This window comes from Marmota monax, unplaced genomic scaffold, assembly GCF_021218885.2.
Source record: "Marmota monax isolate L192 unplaced genomic scaffold, Marmota_monax_Labrador192_F-V1.1 WCK01_AAM20220418_F8-fsc00237, whole genome shotgun sequence".
In the NCBI taxonomy this organism is placed as follows: Eukaryota; Metazoa; Chordata; class Mammalia; order Rodentia; family Sciuridae; genus Marmota; species Marmota monax.
In genome coordinates, this window is record NW_026694627.1 from 2,075,659 (window position 1) to 2,095,474 (window position 19,816).

The following is a 19,816-nucleotide window of genomic DNA, read 5'->3' on the forward strand; positions in this document are numbered from 1 at the left end:
CAGCCTGGGAAGGTGGCTCAGGCCCCTCAGATGGGCTTTCCCCCATGACAGCTAGGACCAATAGTATTTAAAAAAATTAAGCCCTCACACTGCAGGCCCTTCCCCAAGGTTCCTGTCAACATTTCCAGCCGGTTCTTTTCAAGTAGACAGGACCCACTGTGTTGGCTCCAAAGGGAAAAAATAGCTTCTGTGCAATTTAGCCAGGAATCGGGGACATATGAAAATAAGTCACGTGTTATCAAGTGAATGGCAACTAGACCTTGAGACAAATTTTCAGAGTGTTGTACTGTAAATGAAAATTCTGCTAATCTCCTAATTACTCACTGTGGCATCTACATTTGACTTAACCTATTAGAGGTCAATGCCTGAGTAGCAACGCCAGTCACTGAACAGGGAACAAACTGAATGTTCAGCTCCAAACTTCACTGCAGTTGAAGACTAACTGCTGATGGCATTTGAATACTGTTTTGGGATATGTAAAAGGCGTTGCTAAAGTAGCTCTTAGGCTTAATTTTTATTACTTGTATTAAAGAACAGCTAATTTACCACATGACAATATAATGACTCTAGCATGTTTGGGCTGGAGACCAAAACAATGAATTTCAGCCAAACCCCAACCTGCATGTTCATCTGGGGAAATCATAGCTTTTTGTCTCGTTAATGATTTCCAATGCCATTTAACCCCCTAAATGTATCGTTAGGTCTTCTTCTGCATGTCACAAGCCTCCGATCTCAATAGCATGGTTAGGAAACATCTGGAGCAGGTGAGAACACATCCATCGTAAAGAGGACTGTGCAGACCCCCGAGGCCCTGTCCCCCAGCCTCCTCCAACTCCACGCAGTTTGCCACCAGTTCCATCCGCCTGATGTGACTAACTTGCAAAGTGTTTTACAGTCACCTGACGATCAGTTCCTGAAATGCTCTGAGGCCCCCTGTGCAGCACAGGTCTCAACATAATCATAACCACCACCAATGCCGTCACCTGTATTCATTCAGCGCCTTTGCTAAGGACACATACCATGATTTCATTGATTCTGCCATCTCGGGCAGAAGCTGGGGAGGGCCCTGCAATGTCAGGTGCTGGCATCTCCCCCAGGGACAGGGGAGGAACGAAGCCAGCCAGGCAAACAGGTACGCAAAGCTCTAATTAGGAATTCTGCTTCCCGAGCCAGCAGCCAGCTCAATCACACTGCCTCTCCAAGTACTAATTTAACAAGCATTTCCGAAGCGACTCTGCTCTGGGCAAGGCCTGAGTTAGGCTCTGGGATAGACGCTTGGCCAAGTCAGCAGGAACCAGCCCGCAGCAGGTAGATCAGGTGCAGAAATAACAAAGACAAGGCAAGAGCACCCCACTGAAGGCAGGGGAACCCAGCAGCAGCCCCAAAAGGGTTCCTTCTAGGAAGAGGTGACACCTAGGCACCCCCTCCCCTCGTAGGCACACAGAACTTGGGCCCACGGGGGCTGCGGGCTCAGATGCAGCAGGCAGAGGAGCAGGGAGTGTGAAGTGCCAGGCTTAATGGCCGATGGCTGATGTGCATTCTATGATGTCAGCACTGTCCTGGCCACCAAGGGGACATGGTGGTGAGCAGCTCTGTCCTGGGGGCTGGGGATGCATCTCAGTGGTAGAGCATGTACCTAGCTCATGTGAGATTCTGGGCGGGGAAGCTTGACATTCTAGTGAAGTGAGAGAGACAGACAGGAAGCAAAACCAACAAGACAAAAGACCTCCATGTACTACTACCAGGTGTGCAGGAAGGAAGTGGAGCTGGATGTGTGTCACTGGGGAGGGGTGGGGTTCTGGAAGGCGGGCTGGAAGGCTCCAGGCTCCAAGGAGATGAGCTGGGAAGGAGAGCTGGTGCTGAGGAGGAGCTTGTTGAAGAAGATTCACACTAAGCAGAGACAGCGGCCAGTGCAAAGGCCCTGTGGTTAGTGTGAGTGTGGCACATTCAAGGCACAGAGGGAGCCAGGGTGGCTGCTGTGGAGGGAGTGATACAGGAAAAGTGGTCAGAGGGAGGAGGCCTGTGGACAAGGATGTAAAGAAAAACATGATCACAATGAGAAGAGAACTAGAAGATGTGAAGCAGTGCTAGAATGAACCAGAATGAACCCTGGGGCCAAAAAACGCAATGTCTGAGGAACCCAGAGACCCAGCAGGGAAGTCACGGCAGGAGATGGGTGGCTCGCAGGGTAAGGCGCCGGGCACAAGGAGACAGCGTGGGACTCTAGACCACAGAAGGGCTGGTTGGCTTTCCACTGGCAAAGTAGTTAGGAGTTTTAAGTTTAAAGATGAGCGCCATAATTTTCTTTAACAAAAGCCACGTGTTCCAAATTAGCTACCCTGTTCTCAGATGGCAAATGGCTTTCACATCAGTGATATGCTGCCTGACAATGATGAAAAACCAACACAATGTCTCCAAAGTAAAAACGATGCTTTAATCCTCAATGGGAAAAAGTCGCTTCTTGGAGGAAACTCAAGCTATAGTGACGACAGTTCAAGAGCAGATTTTGGAAACGCTCCCATCATCGTGTCCCCCTATGTGAAAAGGCGATGTCATCCTCTATTAACTGTCCCATTCCCCATGCTGCACCTGGGAGAGGGCAGCACAGTGGTTCAGTGTGGGCTGGACGTCCTGTGTGTGCCCGGACAAGCCACTCACTTCAGGGTGGCCTAATAACTTGCCGAGAAGGTGAGGCTGTGGTGGGGACTCACAGGGACAGCTGCCCGGCACAGGAAGCGCTCAGCACTCAGTAAGTGCTACCTGCTGTCTTCCAACTCAAACCTGACTAGACATTTGCCAAAGAGGCTTCAAACCATTTATCGCTAATATAAAACCGCAGCAGCTTAGCAATAAAAAGTAAAATGAAAATGTAAGAGTTTCGACAAGTAACTTTTCCTAACTGTACACAAGTTTTGAAAATATGAATCAAGTTGAAACCAAAGCCAATAATGAACTTCTTTGGGTTGGACCTACTTGTCTTTGGGAGTTATCTTTTCAGGTCTTTATAACAAAATCCACAAAACCCGGAGACTCCGTTTCTAGTCACAACTGATTCCTGGCCCTGGACTTGCCCTCTGGCCACCAACAACCAGAAAGCCGGGCAAAACCCAGGAAAGAACGCGTGACCGGCAGAGCAGGACTGTGGCCTGAATGAAGTGACCGAGAGCCTCAGCCACCAGCTGTCGGCCAGGAAGTGCTTTCTGAACAGCTGCTACTGGAGGGGACCAGGACAACCCAGCAGCTCTCCCTGGACGAGAGGCAGAGCAGGTTAGAAGCTGCGACATGGGAATGTGCGGGGCACAGCACCAAGAGGGAGGGACTTGTCCCCAGGAGGTGATCCTGTGCTACAGCTGAGGTGCACACACCTGGGGGGATCCTAGGCTGAGCAAAGAACCACGAGGAAAGTCTAAGCTGAAAACTTCTAGAACTTGAGGCCTCGGAGACTGGGGAGTTCAACAGAGCCAGGGGGAGGGGCTTTCGACGGCGCAGGGTGCTCAGTAAGGACACCAGAGGGCCCCCTAGAATGGGGGCCTCCGAACCTCAAAGGGTGGCCCAGAATTACCACAGAAGGCCAAAACCAAGCCTTAGGACCATCAAGCCGACCTGCGCTACCCAAACCTGAGCACTGTCACTAAGAGACAATGAAATCCAGACAGTCAACACAGCAGTGCCCAGCATCCAACTGAAAATGACCAGATGTACAGAACAACAGGCAGTAACAGGGAACAGGCTAGTGGAACAGAACCCGGGGCGACCAGACAGGGGTACAGACAGACGCTTGCCAAAAGAAGTTCCAAATCATTAAAATAACAAATTAAAATAAGATAAGCAATAGCTCTGAACAGTTAGAAGGAAAAATTGAATATCAGAGAAAATGAAAATTTATTGGTTGAGTTTCAACAAATACCTTTTCCTAATTCATATACAAGTTGCAGAAATACAAATCCAATCACCCTAAAGTAACCACTAAAATTAAATCCAGAGTGATAGCTCATAACCTAACTGGGGAGACAAAATTTAAAAAGCACTCAATCTAGACTTTGGAGACCAAGACTAGCACAGTTGTTATAAGCATGTCAAGGATGGAAATAAAAATATGAATTTGTATTTAAATGGAATTTAAATAAAAAAATTATTTAAAAATTTAAATAAAATTAAGTTTAAATAAAAATTTTATTTAAATGGAATTCTAAACTTGAAATACAAAAATCTTAATAAAAATTGATTAAATTGACTAATAATAGATCAGGAATGTAGGTGGGGGAAAAAACAGTGAATTCAGACAGTTATACAAGCTGTTTGAATAGAAGTACAAAAAGATTAAATACCAATAAGCACATGGAGTTGCTGAAAACAAGAATAAAAACGTACAATCTTGTCAAGCAGAGAAAAGATGATTAATTATGTTCAGGAAAAAGAAAAAAAAATAGCTGGAGATCTCCCGACAGAAATAGTTACAAAAACGGAAACCACCAGCTATTTTATACCCAACAAACGTGTCCTTTCAGATGAGGGCAAGGTAGAGATTCCTCTTTCCCAGCTGAACAAAAGCGGACGAATTCCCTGGCGGGGCACCTGCAGCACCTGGCTCACGTTAAAGGACTCCGCAGACTGAAGGGGAACGAGGCCAGGTGGGGCCTGGGTCTCCACAGAGGCTCGGACAACACAGGAAATAGGAAATACAGGGGTAAAGATAAAGCACTATTTTCTCACTTGAATTTCCTTAAAAGATAGATGACTAAAGTAAAAGTAGTAATAATGCACTGTAGGGTTGTGAGATATATAAAAGTAAAATGAGTCACAACAGGTAAGGACAGAGATGGAGCAAATGAAGGTCTGCTGCAAAATTCATCTAATTTAAAATTCACTAAATTTCCTTTAATGCTGTATGTACACGAGGTGGTGAAATATTTTTTGAAGAAATAATGTGATAAGTTAAACATGGCTACTCTGTACCCCAAAGTAACCACTAAAACTAAGAGTTACTTCGGCTAACACGGTGAATGGGAAGATACAATCAAAACGTGCTCTACCAAAGGAAAGAAGGAAAACTATAAGGACAACAGCACGGGGGGGTGGGGGGGGGACAGACAGAGTGAGAGGGAAGACTTCATCTCAGCCACAGCTAGCTGCATCAAGTGGTCTAACTCTCCAGGCAGAGGCAGGCAGGCAGGATGGGTCGGTAAGGCAGGGCGTGACTGTTTACAAGAGATGTGACGTAATGTCAAGACACGGGTTAATAGTAAAGGGTCAGAGATAGATGCAACATGGAACACGCATCAAAAGAAAGCTGGCATGCCTGAGATAAAATCCGACCCAGAAACTTCAGGACAAGGAACACGAGGTGATATGAAGATCGCCACATCAACCCAGAAGAATCAAGTCAGCGAGCAGACACGATGACCCTAAAGGTGTCTACAGCTCAAAACAAGGCTTCAAAATCCATGAATCTAAAGCAGACAGAATTTATAGGGGAAAAAGAAAAGCCCACAATAGTGGTCAAAGACTTCAGAACTTCTTTCCCATCAATAAATAACACAGTTGGATACAAAATCATCATGGATACAAAAGACTCAAAGAAAACCATCCATCGACTCCGCCTGATTTTGACACAGTACTCACTCAACGCCACAGAACATGTTTTCTTCAAGCGCACACAGAGTACCAACAGAGAACAATTACGAGACAAGTTTTGATAAATTTTAAAGAGCAAAATTCCTGTAAAACATATTCTCTGATCACAATGGAATAAAGAATGCCCCCAAGCCTCCATTCTAACAGGAAAATAGAAAAGCTGGGCACAGCAGCACTTGCCTGTAATCTCAGCAATATGGGAGGCTGAGGCAGGAGGATCTCTAAATCAAGGACAGGTGTAGCAAGTTAGCAAGACACTGTTGCAAATAAAATTAAAAAGGCTGGGGGTGTGGCTCAGTGGTAGAGTTCTGCCTCGCATGTGTGTGGCCCTGGGTTCCTCCCGGAGCTGTGGGTGGGGGTGGGGAAGAGCAAATTAAATCCTAAGTAAGCAGAAATGAGCAGATGGGAACAGAACACAGTAGGACTGAAAACAAGGGAAAAAGAAATCAGAGCACACAGAAGCAGGGTTTTTGTTGAATATGACTTCTTTTTTTAAATTGGTGCATTATAATCAGCATAACAGCAGGATTCACCATGCCATATTCCTATGTGCACATCACAATTTGAATCTGTGCTGCGACTGAACCCAGAAACATTCTGACTCTGAGCCACATGGCCAGGCAGTTTTCAAAAAAAAAAAAAAAAAAAAAAAAAAAAATTTAAAGACAGGGTCTTGGTATATTGGCCCTGGCTGGCTTCAAATTTGTGATCCTCTTGTCTCAGCCTCCTGAATAGCTGGGATTACAAGCATGTGCCACCATGGCTGGCAAGAGCTTCGAGCCAGGCCAATGAAGGGAAAAAATAAGGTGGTGTCACAGATCCCAAGACCAGGAAATGAAAGAAGGGACATCACCACACATTCCATAGATAAAGATGACAAAATTTGATAATATGATGCCAATACATTTGCTAATTCAGAGAAAACTTTAAAAAAATTTCCTACTTACCAAAACTGACTCAAGAAGAAATAAAAACAGTCTATGTGTCAATAGTCTTATATATGATAGTGACAGTCCTATAAATGTTAACGAAGGTAAATTTGAAATTAAAAATGTTGCAACAAAATCCAAGGCCTACATAGCTTAAAAGTTGAACTAGAGAAGTTTCCAAAGAGACAGCAGCCGTCCCACACGGCCTTTTCAGCAACTGGACAAGGGGAGCACATCCCAACGCATTTTACGAGTCCAGCACTTCCTGGTCAATAAAGGCAATAAAAGGGGAAAAAAACCTGTAAAACTACAGTTTTACATTGCTCATGGATTTAAAGGCAAAAATCCTTAGTAAAATATTAGCAAACGAATTCCAGCAAAATTTACAAAACATAATATCATCATAACCAGGTCACCATTGAAGAGAATAAAGGGAAAAAATTACATGATCTCACAGACATGGGAAAAATATGACAAGATTCAATGACACCCATTCATGAGAAAAGACACTGAGCAAGGGAGAAATGGAGGAGGGTTTCCTCGACCTACAGAGGGCATCCAGAAGGAAATCTACAGCTCAGGGGTGCTTCCCTGAGAGGCCTCAGCCCCCCTCCCCACGCCATGCTGCACTTAGGCGGCCAGCGCAAAAGAGCAAGAAAAGAGACTAGCGCACTGCCCCAGAGACTGGGAGTGCCTCAGGAAGAGGGACGCCGAAGCCCAGAACACTGCTGGCCAGCAGGACCTGAGGTGGACAAGACTCTCCACCCAACAGTTGGGTGCCCTTCAAGGGCAGATGGAATATTCTAGAAAGAATGTCTTAGGAAAATTACAAAAATCCCACAAACTTCTAGAACTAATAAGTGAGTATAAAATGATGAGAGATACAAAATTAAGCAAAAATTTATTACATGTCCCTATAGAAGCAACAAACAATTGAAAAATAAATATAAAGAAGACGGCATTTACTATCTATTGATCAAGAGCATGCCCTACCAAGGGACAGTGTTCACACCGTGCACCAGGTGTTAATTCACCTGTAACAGTGTGTTAAACGGTGAATCAACGCAGAGAGAAACGGACAGGACCTAAACACATGTACCACGTTTGGGTGGGAAAGATCCATGGTTCTCAATTTTCCTCTAGCTGAGCTACAAATATGGTGGATTCCTGATCAAAATCAAGGAAGATGCGTGTGCAAACACTGACAGGCCAGACCAACAACCCGAAACTCAGGGAGCCAAAAAAAAATTGAAAAAGACAATCAAAGATGAAGGACTTACATTATCAGATTTGAGTGCTGAGTGGAAAGCCACCGCCATCAGCACAGTGTGACGCTGCAGAAGGACAGACGCACAGACCAGTGACACAAGGCAGTGTCCACACCTGACCTCACACCACACACGGAGTTAACTCAGAAAACACCAGAGCCCTGAAGGTGAAGACGACTACACAATGATCTAAAACACACAGGAAGGAGGGAAAATAACCGTGACCTTGGGGCAGGCAACCGATCCTCCAAACATAAAGAAAACAAGAAACAACAACAAAAATAATGTATTAAAAAAACTTCAAATAACTGAGAGAGAATATATGCAATAAATATATGTAACAGCAGATTTCTATTTAGACTATATATTAAAAATTTATAACTGAATAAGACAATAACCCTTTAAAAATGGGCAAACAGGGCTGGGTTGTGGCTCAGTGGTAGTGCGCTCGCCTGGCATGTGTGAGGCACTGGGCTTGATCCTCAGCACCACACAAAAATAAAATAAAGGTATTGTGTGTTCACCTACAACTAAAAAAATAAATATTTTTTTAAAAATGGGCAAAACTGAAAACGTTCTAAATGAAGATCTATGAATGATCAAAAACACACGAAAAACTACTCAGCATCATTAGTTGTTTGGAAAATATCAATTAAAACTGTAATAAAATACTCTCACCAGTGTGAGCTAATACCTCAGGAAGGAGAAGACGTGTCGCAGCTGGACTCGCCTGTTCCTCGTGGAGGGACACAAAGTCACACCACTCCGGAAAACAGCGTGACATCTCTTCCCTTCCCCTTTCTCCTGGTGGTACTGGGATTGAACCGGGTGCTCTACCACTGAGCCCACCTGCAGCGCTTTCTAAAATTCTATTTTGAGGCAGGGTCTTGCTAAGTCACTGAGGCCAGCTTTGAATTTGTGATCCTCCTGCCTCGGCCTCCCCAGTAGCTGAGATTAGGAGTGGCTGGCGCCCAGCACAGCGCGGCATCTCTCACAAGCTCAGGGGCAGCTACCCTTTGCGGGAGCGGTCCTGAGGTATTGGCCTGGAAGCAATGAAGGGTGTCCACGTGACAGCGCAGACTGGCTAGCTGTGCTGATCTGTAATAACCACAAACCTGGAACAAGATGCATGGATGAGCCACCGCCACACGTGCAGACAGAGAACCAGCTGGCGGCAGCAGGGGGAAAGGCCATGGCCACCATGACAGGTGAGGCCCGAGCCGAGCCCAGGCTGCAGCACCCGTCGGGCTCCACTCACCCTGGTGCAGCAGGACCAGCAGCAGGACACCTGCCAGCCCAGGGCAGGAGGGACCCCAGGCTGGGCGCTGTGGCCGGCCCGCGTGGCGTTGAGTAGGCCAGGGGTGTTGTTCCCACGCTTTTCATTGGTGGTGGGGCGTGGGGGTCCCCCCATCATGAGTGGGGAGCATCAGTGTACAGGTTCCATTTAGATGAGGCTGCAGGAAGGACAAAGCCACCCACACTCACATAACAAGACCACGGCTGCTGTGGCTTGGAGTTATAAGGGCACTTGAAAGACGACAGAGTGTCCTTTGCCTTGACTATGAGAGTCCCACGGTGTCACACTACACACTATGGGAAATGGGCGTGTCGTGTCACATGTGAACTCTCTCTCATCAAGTTGACCTGGGCTTTTCAGAGCTGGGCTGTAGTTCAGTGGATCGAACCTTCTCAGCACGCCCAAGGCCTGGGCTTGACCCCAGCACCACTGAATGAACCAAAATACACACATGTGAGGTAATTTTCACAGAGCTAGAAAGCCTTTTGCATTGCTCATAAGATAATTCTAATCCCCTTTCCCTGTCACACAGCCTTTTACTCTAGGCTGGTCTGTACCGTGTGCTACACAGCCTGGGGCTGCGAAACCAGCACTTCTACTCCTGCAGCACATGAGCAAAAGCAATTTGGAGATCAGACTGGTCTGACTGCCCGGCCAATGGACAGGAGGCAGAGGGCATGTGGGCCAGGCAGGCGAGGGACAAGGGCAGTGGCGGCTGAAGTGATGGGAAGGGTGTGCATGGGGACACTCCTGGAAGCTGTGTCACTGGGACTTATCCCCAGGCTGCCTATCAGGTGAGTGGAGAAAAAGCAACCCAGGCTATGGCCTGCAGGTGTGGCCAAAGCCACTGCCCAAATGAGGCGCTGCTGCCTGTCCCCGGCAGGCCTGGCTCTGGCCGGGCAGGCGGGGGCTGCGGGAGGACAGGGGATGTGAGGGGCTTGGTCTTGTGTGGCGAGGACTGAAAAGCCCTTCCCGGCTGCAAAGAGAGCCTGGGGGCACCAGGGCTGTCCCTGCCGTCAGCCCTGGTGATCGTGGCCCTCTGAGCCATCGGGTAATGACATCACAGTGCGGCAGACGCTCCTTCTCGCCAGGGCACTCTAGGCTAATGTAATCATACGATTACATAATTAACCCAGCTGTCTCATTAAGAAAATCAACTGGAATTCAGGGCATAATTAGTCATACAGCAATTAGCATGCTGATGAGGGCTGATGAAAGCTGTCTCGATACCGCGGCCAGGACCACCGGCCACGGCCCGGGGGACGAAGCTCTGTGCCTTGGCACGGGCACCCAGGAAGGAGCCCCAGGCCCCACGCAGGGCGCTCCCGTGCTCTGCCCTGGTGAGGCCAGGGTCGGCAGGAGGGGGCAGCGGGAGGACCCTGGAAAGGGCAGCGTGCAGAGCTGTGGCAGGAACAGGACTCACTCTGCCGCTTCCACTCCGTCACCCGTGCCTGCGGCCAACTCCTGGTGGCCTCCGGGACAGCGTGCTGACCCCAAGAGGGTGGCCAGGCTCCTCCATCTGGTTTCCATTCCCCCAGGTGCTAGGGCAAAGCATGACTGTCCTTGTCCCCTGAGGCAGCTGCAGGCCCAGGCCAGGACCCCCAGGTAAGGCAGGTGGCAGCCCAATGTCTCCTACAACCCCAAGCCTTGCTCCCTGCCCACAGCCCATGTTCTCCTCCTGTCCAGTTGTACAGGCGTCTGCGAGGATTCTCTCTCTCTCTTTTCAAAACAGATACGACATTTTTTATACCTCTGTTTATTCGTTTTTATGTGGTGCTGAGAATCGAACCCAGGGCCTCGCACATTCGAGGCAAGCACTCACTGAGCCACAGCCCAGGCCCTGTGGCAGATTCTTAATGAAGTGAGTGGAGACACCCTCTGAAGGCAAAGTGGACATTTCCTGCGGGGATCCTGCCCATCTCAGTCCCCTGGCGTCAGAGCACTCCTGAAGGGGCTGTGGGCACCCACCCTGGTTTGCCAACACTAGGGGACCTGGAATACATGGACTGGAGTGCCCTCTGGAATCAGGATGGAAGAGTCCCATTTCTGCAGCCTTTTGAGAAGGTCTCCAGGGCACCCTGATTGGAATCTGGGTACGGAATCCCAGGGGTGTTCCTACCTCAGCCGCAGGATTTCATCACCCTTCCCAGTAGCTGTGCTATGGGACCTGGGCAAGGGCAGACGGGAAAGAAAGAAGAATGAAAGGGATGGGTTTCTAATTTTAACCTGTAAAGTGTCCTCGCTGAGAGTAACACCCTCAAAGGACCATCTTGCTATTTTGTTCTCGTAGAAAAGCATCAAAAAGCAGTTCTCAGTAGGGACACCATTCCACGCTACCTCTGGGTCCTCAAATGCTGGGCCAGGAGGGATCCTCCCAGGGAGAAGAGCCTTTCTCAATGCAAATCAAAACCTCCACCAGCACCCAGGAACATGGACCTTGGAGCAGGTTCTGAGAACACTGTGGCCTACAAATGGAATCCTCTTAGCCAGTTCTCTTTTAATAAAAAAGGGTTTCCCAGGCTGGGGGTTTGGCTCAGTGGCAGAGCACTCGCCCAGCACACACAAGGCCCTGAGTTCCATCCCCAGCACCACCAAAAAGGTGGGGCGGGGAGAGTAAAAAATCTGAGGACTTCTGAAAACCTGAGACTGTCCATCTCCATCTCCTAAGCACAGGCCAGAATCCTCTGGATAATCAAGGAAGACCAGTCAGTGGTGACACCCTGGGTTCAAGCAGTGTCTCATGAGTTGATGAATATTTTGTGTCACTGGTAAAGTGCTTCCTAATTCTTAAATCTTAGAATAAACCCTTGCAGGCGCTGCCTTTGCATGCCAAGGGTTTGTGTCTGGAGGAACGAAGTGACGTTTGCGAGGGGCCACAGGGAGGCTAGGAGGCACGCACGCTGCAGATTCTCCCAGCAAGCTTCGCAACCCGGCGCAGCAGGTGCAATCTGCAGCACCAACATGCGGTGGCGGCTCCGCCAACTTTGTGTCTTTCTCTCCTGCCTAGGAACTCTAAAAAATACACCACTGAGATGTTTCTGAGACAGAAATGTCACTCATGTCTTATACAAATTTATAAGTATCCTACAAAAAGTCAGCTGGCCACAAGCTAATCTATAATACATAACAAGAGCCATTCAGAAACTTGGATTGCAAGTTGATTATTTTCTAATTGTGCTACTCCCTCTGAACTCTAGAAATACATACAGACCCATGGTAAAAAAAAATCTGAAGACATCAGGAGCCAGGGCAAGTTGCCTGTGTGGGGCTAATGGCCAGTGTGTGGAGTGTGCCTGCCACCATGATCCTGCTTAGAACCCAGTAAAATTCCATCCATGCCAGAACCTTTAAAAGGAGGTCATTCCAGAATATTTTCAGCTATCCGAGAGGGTCACGCTTTAAGAGTAGAGACATTTGTTTCTTGTATCATGCCAGTAAGGCTATTTTTACCTAAAAATTCAACTGTGGAATATTGTCTCAAAGGCACAGAATACTATGTTCCCACCTGCATGTGGCACTCTAGGGAGACCTGAGCCAAGTCTCATCTGCATTTGTATCTTGTTGGGTGTGTGGTCCAGGGGCTGGTGCGTGGTGAGAGTAAGTGTGAAGGTCACTTCAGACCTTTCCTTGCACACAGGGGATCACGTGGTCTGACATGGAGGGTGCTGACCTCCTGATCAGGGAGCCAGCTGCAGGGGATGCCCCACATAGGGGCACCGCCTCACCCAGGGAGCCTACTGGTCATGATGTTGTCAGACAGCTATGAGGCTCTTCCTCATTATCAAGTTCACAAACATAAATCTCAATTAGGGCATATTAAAATTAAAAAGTAAGGGTATGCAAGCTCGCAGTAACCTGCACATACTGATGGCAGGCATAAAATACAGGCTGCCAGCGAGGAGACAGACAGACGAGCCTTCTGAAGTCGGGAGGTAGAATCGGAACTCTCCTTGTGAATCTAAACCTGACACTGCCCTCTCACACCGGGGCTGTGGCACTGACAGCAAAGGCCAAGTTCAAGTGAGCAATGAGAAGAGAATCAGCAACAGGAGATGTATTCTCCACATTTTTTGCTGGTCTTCCAGGTAGAACCTGGCCAACAAGTACAGTTTTTTGGATGAGGTAACAGCACTGCCTTAGCTACGTCCTGAGACAGCTGTCCTGACCGATTTCCCTAATATCCGGTCTGGGCAGTCAGTACATCCCCCCACCTACGTACAGCCAAGATCCGTTTCCTTCTCTCTAACTTCACCTCCACCACTGAAACCAAGCACCCCACCCTCCCTCTGCCGGTCTCCCATGTCACCTCGCCGCACTCCTTTCTAATCTCTTGTCCAAACTGGTGTGGGATGATCCAGTCAAGGCACAGCTCGGATCAAACCACATCCTGCTTTAAACCTGGCACTGGCTTCTGCTGGAAGGTGTCCAGTGCTTTCACTAACCGACCATCCGCACAGCAGGGGATCAGGAGTGTCCCCCACCCCGCTGTGGCAAGTGATATGCTGCAGCCTATGGCTCTCAGGGGCCTCTCCTCCTGTGTTCTCCCCATGTGCCAGGTCCTCCTGTGCAGGCTCCACACGCTGTAGCTCTCTCTGGGCCGTGTTTGGTGCCCACTCCTCAGTGGCTGCTCCTGGCTCCACCCTCCTTATTCAGCCCTCTCTCCTGGGTGGCCTTTGCCAGCTGTGCCTTCTCACACCTAAAATTCAGCAATTGTTTGTGTAATTATGTTGTTTTTTCCAGCACTGGGAATTGAACCCAGAGTCACTTTATCACTGAGCCACATCCCCTGTCCTTTTTATTTGTCCAGACAGGGTCTGACTAAGCTGCCCAGGCTGGCCTGGAACTAGAGATCCCCCTGCTTCAGCCTCTTGGGTAACTGAACTTCAGGTGTGTGCCACCATGCGGGGGTGTAATTACTTACTGATGCTCACACTCCTGCCAAACTCTAAGGTCCTTGAGGGCAGGAGCCTAGCTGGCTGCTGCTGTGTCTCTGCGGTGCAACCCCAGTGACACCAGGGAGACGAGGGTCATGGCACTTTGGAAGAAGAATGTGGTGTGGCTAAAGGAGGATATTTCCCAAAAAATGTCTGACAAAATATTCTCAAAACTGATTAATAAATGAGGATTGATCTGGTGGCAAATGACAAAGACCAGAAATACCAATCTCAACCATCTTGACTGTCAGGACAAGGACTGTACAACGCTCTATGTATCTAAACGTTACCCGGAACACTAAGGAGATCACGGAAACACTGGATGGGGAAGGTGCAGAGAGAGGAGCCAAGTCACGCATCACGTCAACTCAGCTTTCTCCCTGGGACCAGCCGAGCAGGCCATGGAAGGGGAGTGGCAGGAGGGCAGTGGGCAGGCGGAGGGATATCCCATGCTCAGGCTTAGGAGGCGGGACGCCAGCAGGATGGCTGTTCACTGAATGCTGATGCTGGACACGGAGCACTGGCCACAGAACCAAAGGCCTCGGAGGGCATGTGCTGGCTGGACGAGCCCGAGTGCCAAGGGCCATGTAAACGTCCACGTGGGCATGTCATCCTCTCAGAGGGACTCCAAGGCTGCACAGGGCTCAGAGCTATCAGCTGCTACAGCAATGGAGGGTGCGTTTGGCTCCCTCGCAACTGGTATCACCTAGTGCTCCTCAGGGCTAGGCGCCCTCAGGGGAGTGCCCACCTCCAGAATGCGGCTCAGGCAGTCAGGTGAAGCCGCGCCAGACGACTCCAGAGCACGCTGGAAGGAAGGTGTGGTCACTAACTTATGCATTCGCTTGACAAATACTGGAACAGACAAGAGGGACATGATGAGGGACAGGACCATGCTGCCTCAGCACTGTCGGGTGTTCATGGGGGGGGGGTGCATTCTGAGAAATGTGTCCTTAGAGTCTGGACACAAGACAGAGCATGAACACAAACGAAGACAGCCAGGACGTCACTTGCTGATTGATTCTTACAGGGCCACCATTAGGTATGTGGCCCATCACTGAACAACATGTCACTTATGCAGCCTGTGAATATAGTTGCAATAGTGGTGAATACAGGGTCTTGGGCTCAGTGTGTGTGTATGTGTGTGTGTGTGTGTGTGTGTGTGTGAGAGAGAGAGAGAGAGAGAGAGGTATTGGGGTGGGTTAGGCTAGACCTGGGGGATCAGGGCACACTGTGTCAGGGAGCACAGTCGTGTGGAGATGTAAGGCGGGACAGGCGGGCGATGGGAGGAGGGCAGAGCGACTCAAGTTCTGGCCTGACTGCAGAGTGCGGGGAGGAGCTGGGATGGGAGCAGAAACGGGATCGAGACACATTCTTGGTGTAATGGCCAAGACTTGGTGACCGAGTGCCCTGGCATGAACAGCTGAGGGCAGGAGGTGCTGCTCAATAGAAAAGGGTGCTGGAAGGGGATGGCTTCCGTGGGCCACACAGGGTAAGTGCAGGTGCCCGCTGTTGTGCCAGCGGAAAGCCCAGGAGGCAGCTGGACCTACAGGCCAACGTTCAGGAGTGAGAGCTAGATCAGAGGTAAAGCTGCAGTCACTAGGGTGACCCTGTGAACCTGATACTGCGGACTCTGGTGGGAGGGAGGCTTTCGGCGCGCTGACAGGTTCGCTGCTCACCTTGTCGCACCTGCTTGTGACCCAGATGCTGGGCAAGAGCAATAAAGCAAAGCCCTGTTCTCCCTCTAGTGGGGTCAACAGAGAAGAAACAAGAAACAATAAGATTTGGGAAAGGAGGCAAGTGGCGGCTGATTGGTCAGGTCTCTGCCAATCCCTGGCTGCGTAGGTCTGGAGCTCCGCCCCTTCCTGGGGCAGCTGCCCGCTCTGCCTGGGCTGCTGGAGCCCAGCCACATGGCACATAGCTGAAATACCTGTCAGCTTCCTCCAGTTTCCTGAGATAACATGAGTTGCTGCCTCTTGTAACCTGGAGAGCTTAACACACCCACAGTGCTTCTGGGTTCCATGGGGCTGACAGCCAAAGCACAAGATAGTCAGACACCTTGACCCCACCTAGCGTGTGGCGGTCAGTAAATGCAAGGCTATTGACCAAGCCCTTCCTGTAAGCCTCAGCCACAAATGACTTCATCTGAACAAAAAGCCAACTTCAGAACAGGTAGAGCGCTCTGGACACCCTTCCTGCTCTTTAAGTGCTTTGTCAGATGGGTCAGACCACAGCATCTGTGGGAAGTACCTGGGAGGTGGAGGCAAAAATGACCTATGTGGAATGCAGATATATTTTGATTGACTCTATTATTATAGGAAAACTCCAATCTTATTTAGTTCTACCATCTAATTCTCCAGCCTCAAATGATAATTAGGAAGATCACTGATGTAGGAAAAATGCTTATGGTATGATATTAAATGAAAAGAGCAGAATGTACATCTAGAGCCACATTGTGATCAAAATTCTATGAAGTTCGTATACAGAAACAAGCAAGGCCTGATTGGGCAAAGCACACGGGGTAAGGAAAACTGTCTTTTTGTATTCTATGGGAAATTAAGGCACAAAGTAACTGCAGACAAAGGAATCTAACACGATCATTATGTGGCTGCTCCGTTAGGAAAGTTTATGAGGGAAACCCAGTACAAAGGAGAATAGGTTTTTTAGAAAACAACAGCTTTGGCAAAGACGAACTGAGTCAGCCTCCTTGCACTAAGTCCCCAAGATGACAGACACCAAGTTCTTGGCGGGAACACAAACTTGAGAGACCCTGCTGTGAGGACAGGAGCTGGTGGGAATGGGATGGAACAGAACCCATGCATGTGGGCAGGAGGAGCCGACAGAACACTCAAAGAAGCAAGTCTGAAAATAGAAAATTGAACTGATCAAAGTCCAGGCTGCAGTTTTCTTGTAAATTCTTGAGTCAGTGTGGAAATGACATTCTGGGATGTCACCTTACACCTAAGAAAACAAAAATGGTGTCCACCCATCTACTGACACCCGAGGAACAGAGCACCCTGGGTACTGAAGAGCCCATCTACAGTGAAGGGGGCACCTTGTAAGCTCTGGACAGTCTTCAGGAAACCCCTAGTCAAATACAAACTTTGGCAGAAAATCCTAAGGCCAGAATTTACAAGAGTGCAATGGGTTCCTCAGATGACAAAAGATGAGAACACAGAAAAGCATTCCTGGCTGTCCCCCCAACCTGCTCCACTCTACAGACAAGAAAACAGAGATCCAAGCAGGAAAAGGAGTATAATCAAGATCTAATAAGAACATGGTGTGAGACTCGGTCTACTCTCTCCTGTCCAAAATGCTTTCACCTGTCCCTTGTTTGTTGTGGCTTCTATTAACCTAAGCTCAAGGGAAGACAGCAGACATCATGGTAGACATGAAGTGGGACATGTACAGGTGCCGATGGCATTCAGGGAGTTACTGGTAAGAGCAAACATGCAGCTTCCATCAAGGGGAAGGTGGCGGTAACTGGTTTCCTTGTCACACATATGTGGTTCCTAATTTTCTGATTAAAGTGTCTCCAGGAGTGAGGTGGGACCCACATGATCATGTCCACCACCCCCTAAGTAGGTCTAAGTCACCTGGGAGCCGAGAAATCACAAACAGAATTGCAGGCTCAAGGCACTGAAATCTGCCTCACTTTTCTAAAATAAGGACTTGGGAACCTTCACCTCTTAGAATAACTAACAAGTATTATTTATATTTTAACCTTTATCTCCTTTAAAAGAGTTATAGCTAAGGGGACTGTCAGCTTTGACCCTCCAATGGAGACTGGCCAGAGGTCATTGATCCTGGATAATCCAGAGAGAGGGGCCACTCCTCAGGTCCCTTAGGCAGCACCAGCACACACAGGGAGGTGGCATGTCTGCTGTCTGCTAGGTGCAGCCTTCTGCACCCAGAATTCACAGCTGCATCCAGTGGTCACGCGCAGGGATTCACGTGTGGAAAATCCGGCTCCTAGGACTCCCTGGTTTTCCTGAGGAACTGGCGCTGCCCGAGACCTGCAATTCCCCAGATCCCATGTCCTGTCAGTGGGCTGCAGGGCCAGGCTTACCTGGAACGTCGATCAGTCTCTTGTAGACATTCAAGAAGGCCGCCTCAGCCTCTTTGCTTCTTTTACTCAGTGCATCAATCTGAAAGGGAAGGAAGGAAAAGACAAAGAGCTCAAAATTTGTCAAGAGGAAATTTAAAAGTCATTCTGCATCTTGTGAGTCCCCACGGCAGATGGAAGTGAGATTCTCCTTGCAGACACTTTTCCACCAGCCTCAGCCTCTTAGAGCAAGTACCCGCAGCCTCCCGGGAGGAGGCAGTCCCCAGGGGCCAGGACCTGAGGGTAATGCGCAGGGCTGAGGAGGCACTGGGTGGGGCTTCAGGTCTCTGTCCTCCGTGTCCAAGCACAGACACAGCTGTGACTGGGGCAGGGCAACAACTGCCCGGGAGCTCAGGGGCTGGAGAGGGAAACAGGCAGGCCAACAAGCTAACCTCTGCCAGGGCAGAGCCGTGGGGACACAGAGAAGGGGACACCAAGGGAAGTCGGGGACTTCTGTCCAGAGTCCTCAGGAACAAGTCACCAGGGCGGAAAGGTGGAACCATGAGTCAAAGGGCAAGAACACAAACAGGGCACTTCTCAAACTGGGTATTCAGAGATCCTCCTTGAGAATTTTATGTCAGCCAAGGACACCCTCCTAGTGCCCGTGCACATGTGGAGTTATGTGTTCTATCTTAGGACCCTCTCGTGTCCGACTGTGTTCCAGCCACAGGACTGGTTAAGAACCCACAGACAGGGCTGTGATGTGCCACGGAACATGGGGGATCAGCCTGTATTTGATGGGGGAACACAGACACAGCTTAGGCCATGAGCGAGGTTCTGACGGTGGCCAGGGCCAATCTGTCCCTGGAACGGACCCAGATGCACTCATTTTCCCCAGTGCAGGCTTCTATTGGTCAAAGAAAGTGAGGTAGGAAACCCTGAAGTGTATGGGACAGGCACCCAGAGTCCCCAACCCCTGGGTCACCTCGTTTAGTGTTTAGCTCATGTACAATCACTGGGACAGCAGATCACTTTTTATACCTGAAGCATGCAAGACTTTACATGCACAAAGTTCACAATGACTTGGGAAAAGGACACCAAATCACATCCTCCTCCTGTCCCCTTGTAGAACTACGCTCTCTGCCTCAGATGTTGTTAAAGAGGCAGGGCCTGTGGCTTAATTACAGAGCCTTTTTCTGAACCAACCCGCAGTCTGCTAGAGGCGGCAAGGCCACCTGATTAAGGAGGGTGAGCAGCTGAGGGGCAGGAGGTGCCTGCACACGGGGTCTGGGGAAATCTCACAGCAGAGGCGGCAGCAAAAGCCCTGCCAGTGCCCCCCACGCTCTGCCTCGAATGCCAATCCAGATTAGGTGTTTAGAACTCAGACCCCTGTTTTTCTCCCATGAAACAAGATTGTGATTCAGGTGTCTGGTGAGGTGGGGTTCACGTCAGGACTTTTAATACAAGACAGGTCTCTCTGTATTTTGAACAAAAATCTGTCCCCTTTGACTAGTAGCATTCACACTTATGGTATAATTGGAAAAATATTTAAAAATTAGAGAAGGAAATTATACTTATTTCTTTCACTGGTGTGTTTTCAATGTTTTTCTAATAAAAATCAAGTTGCATGAAACTCAAGCACCTAGGAAGACTCTAGAGAGAACGTGGATCAGTGGTTGGCTAGGCTTGGGGGCACGACGAGGGGGGCAGTT

At 49.0% G+C, this 19,816-nt stretch overlaps 1 protein-coding gene across 10 annotated transcripts in view; it reads right to left on the reverse strand.

Annotated features, from left to right (window-relative positions):
* Cux1 (cut like homeobox 1) overlaps positions 1 to 19,816 on the reverse strand; it is a 328,888-nt gene that overhangs the window by 127,861 nt on the left and 181,211 nt on the right. For all 10 annotated transcript variants that reach the window (XM_046422858.2, XM_046422857.2, XM_046422855.2 and 7 more), the window contains exon 4: positions 18,129 to 18,207. In XM_046422858.2, coding sequence (XP_046278814.1) covers positions 18,129 to 18,207 — 79 coding nt within the window. The remainder of the gene's footprint in view (positions 1 to 18,128; positions 18,208 to 19,816) is intronic.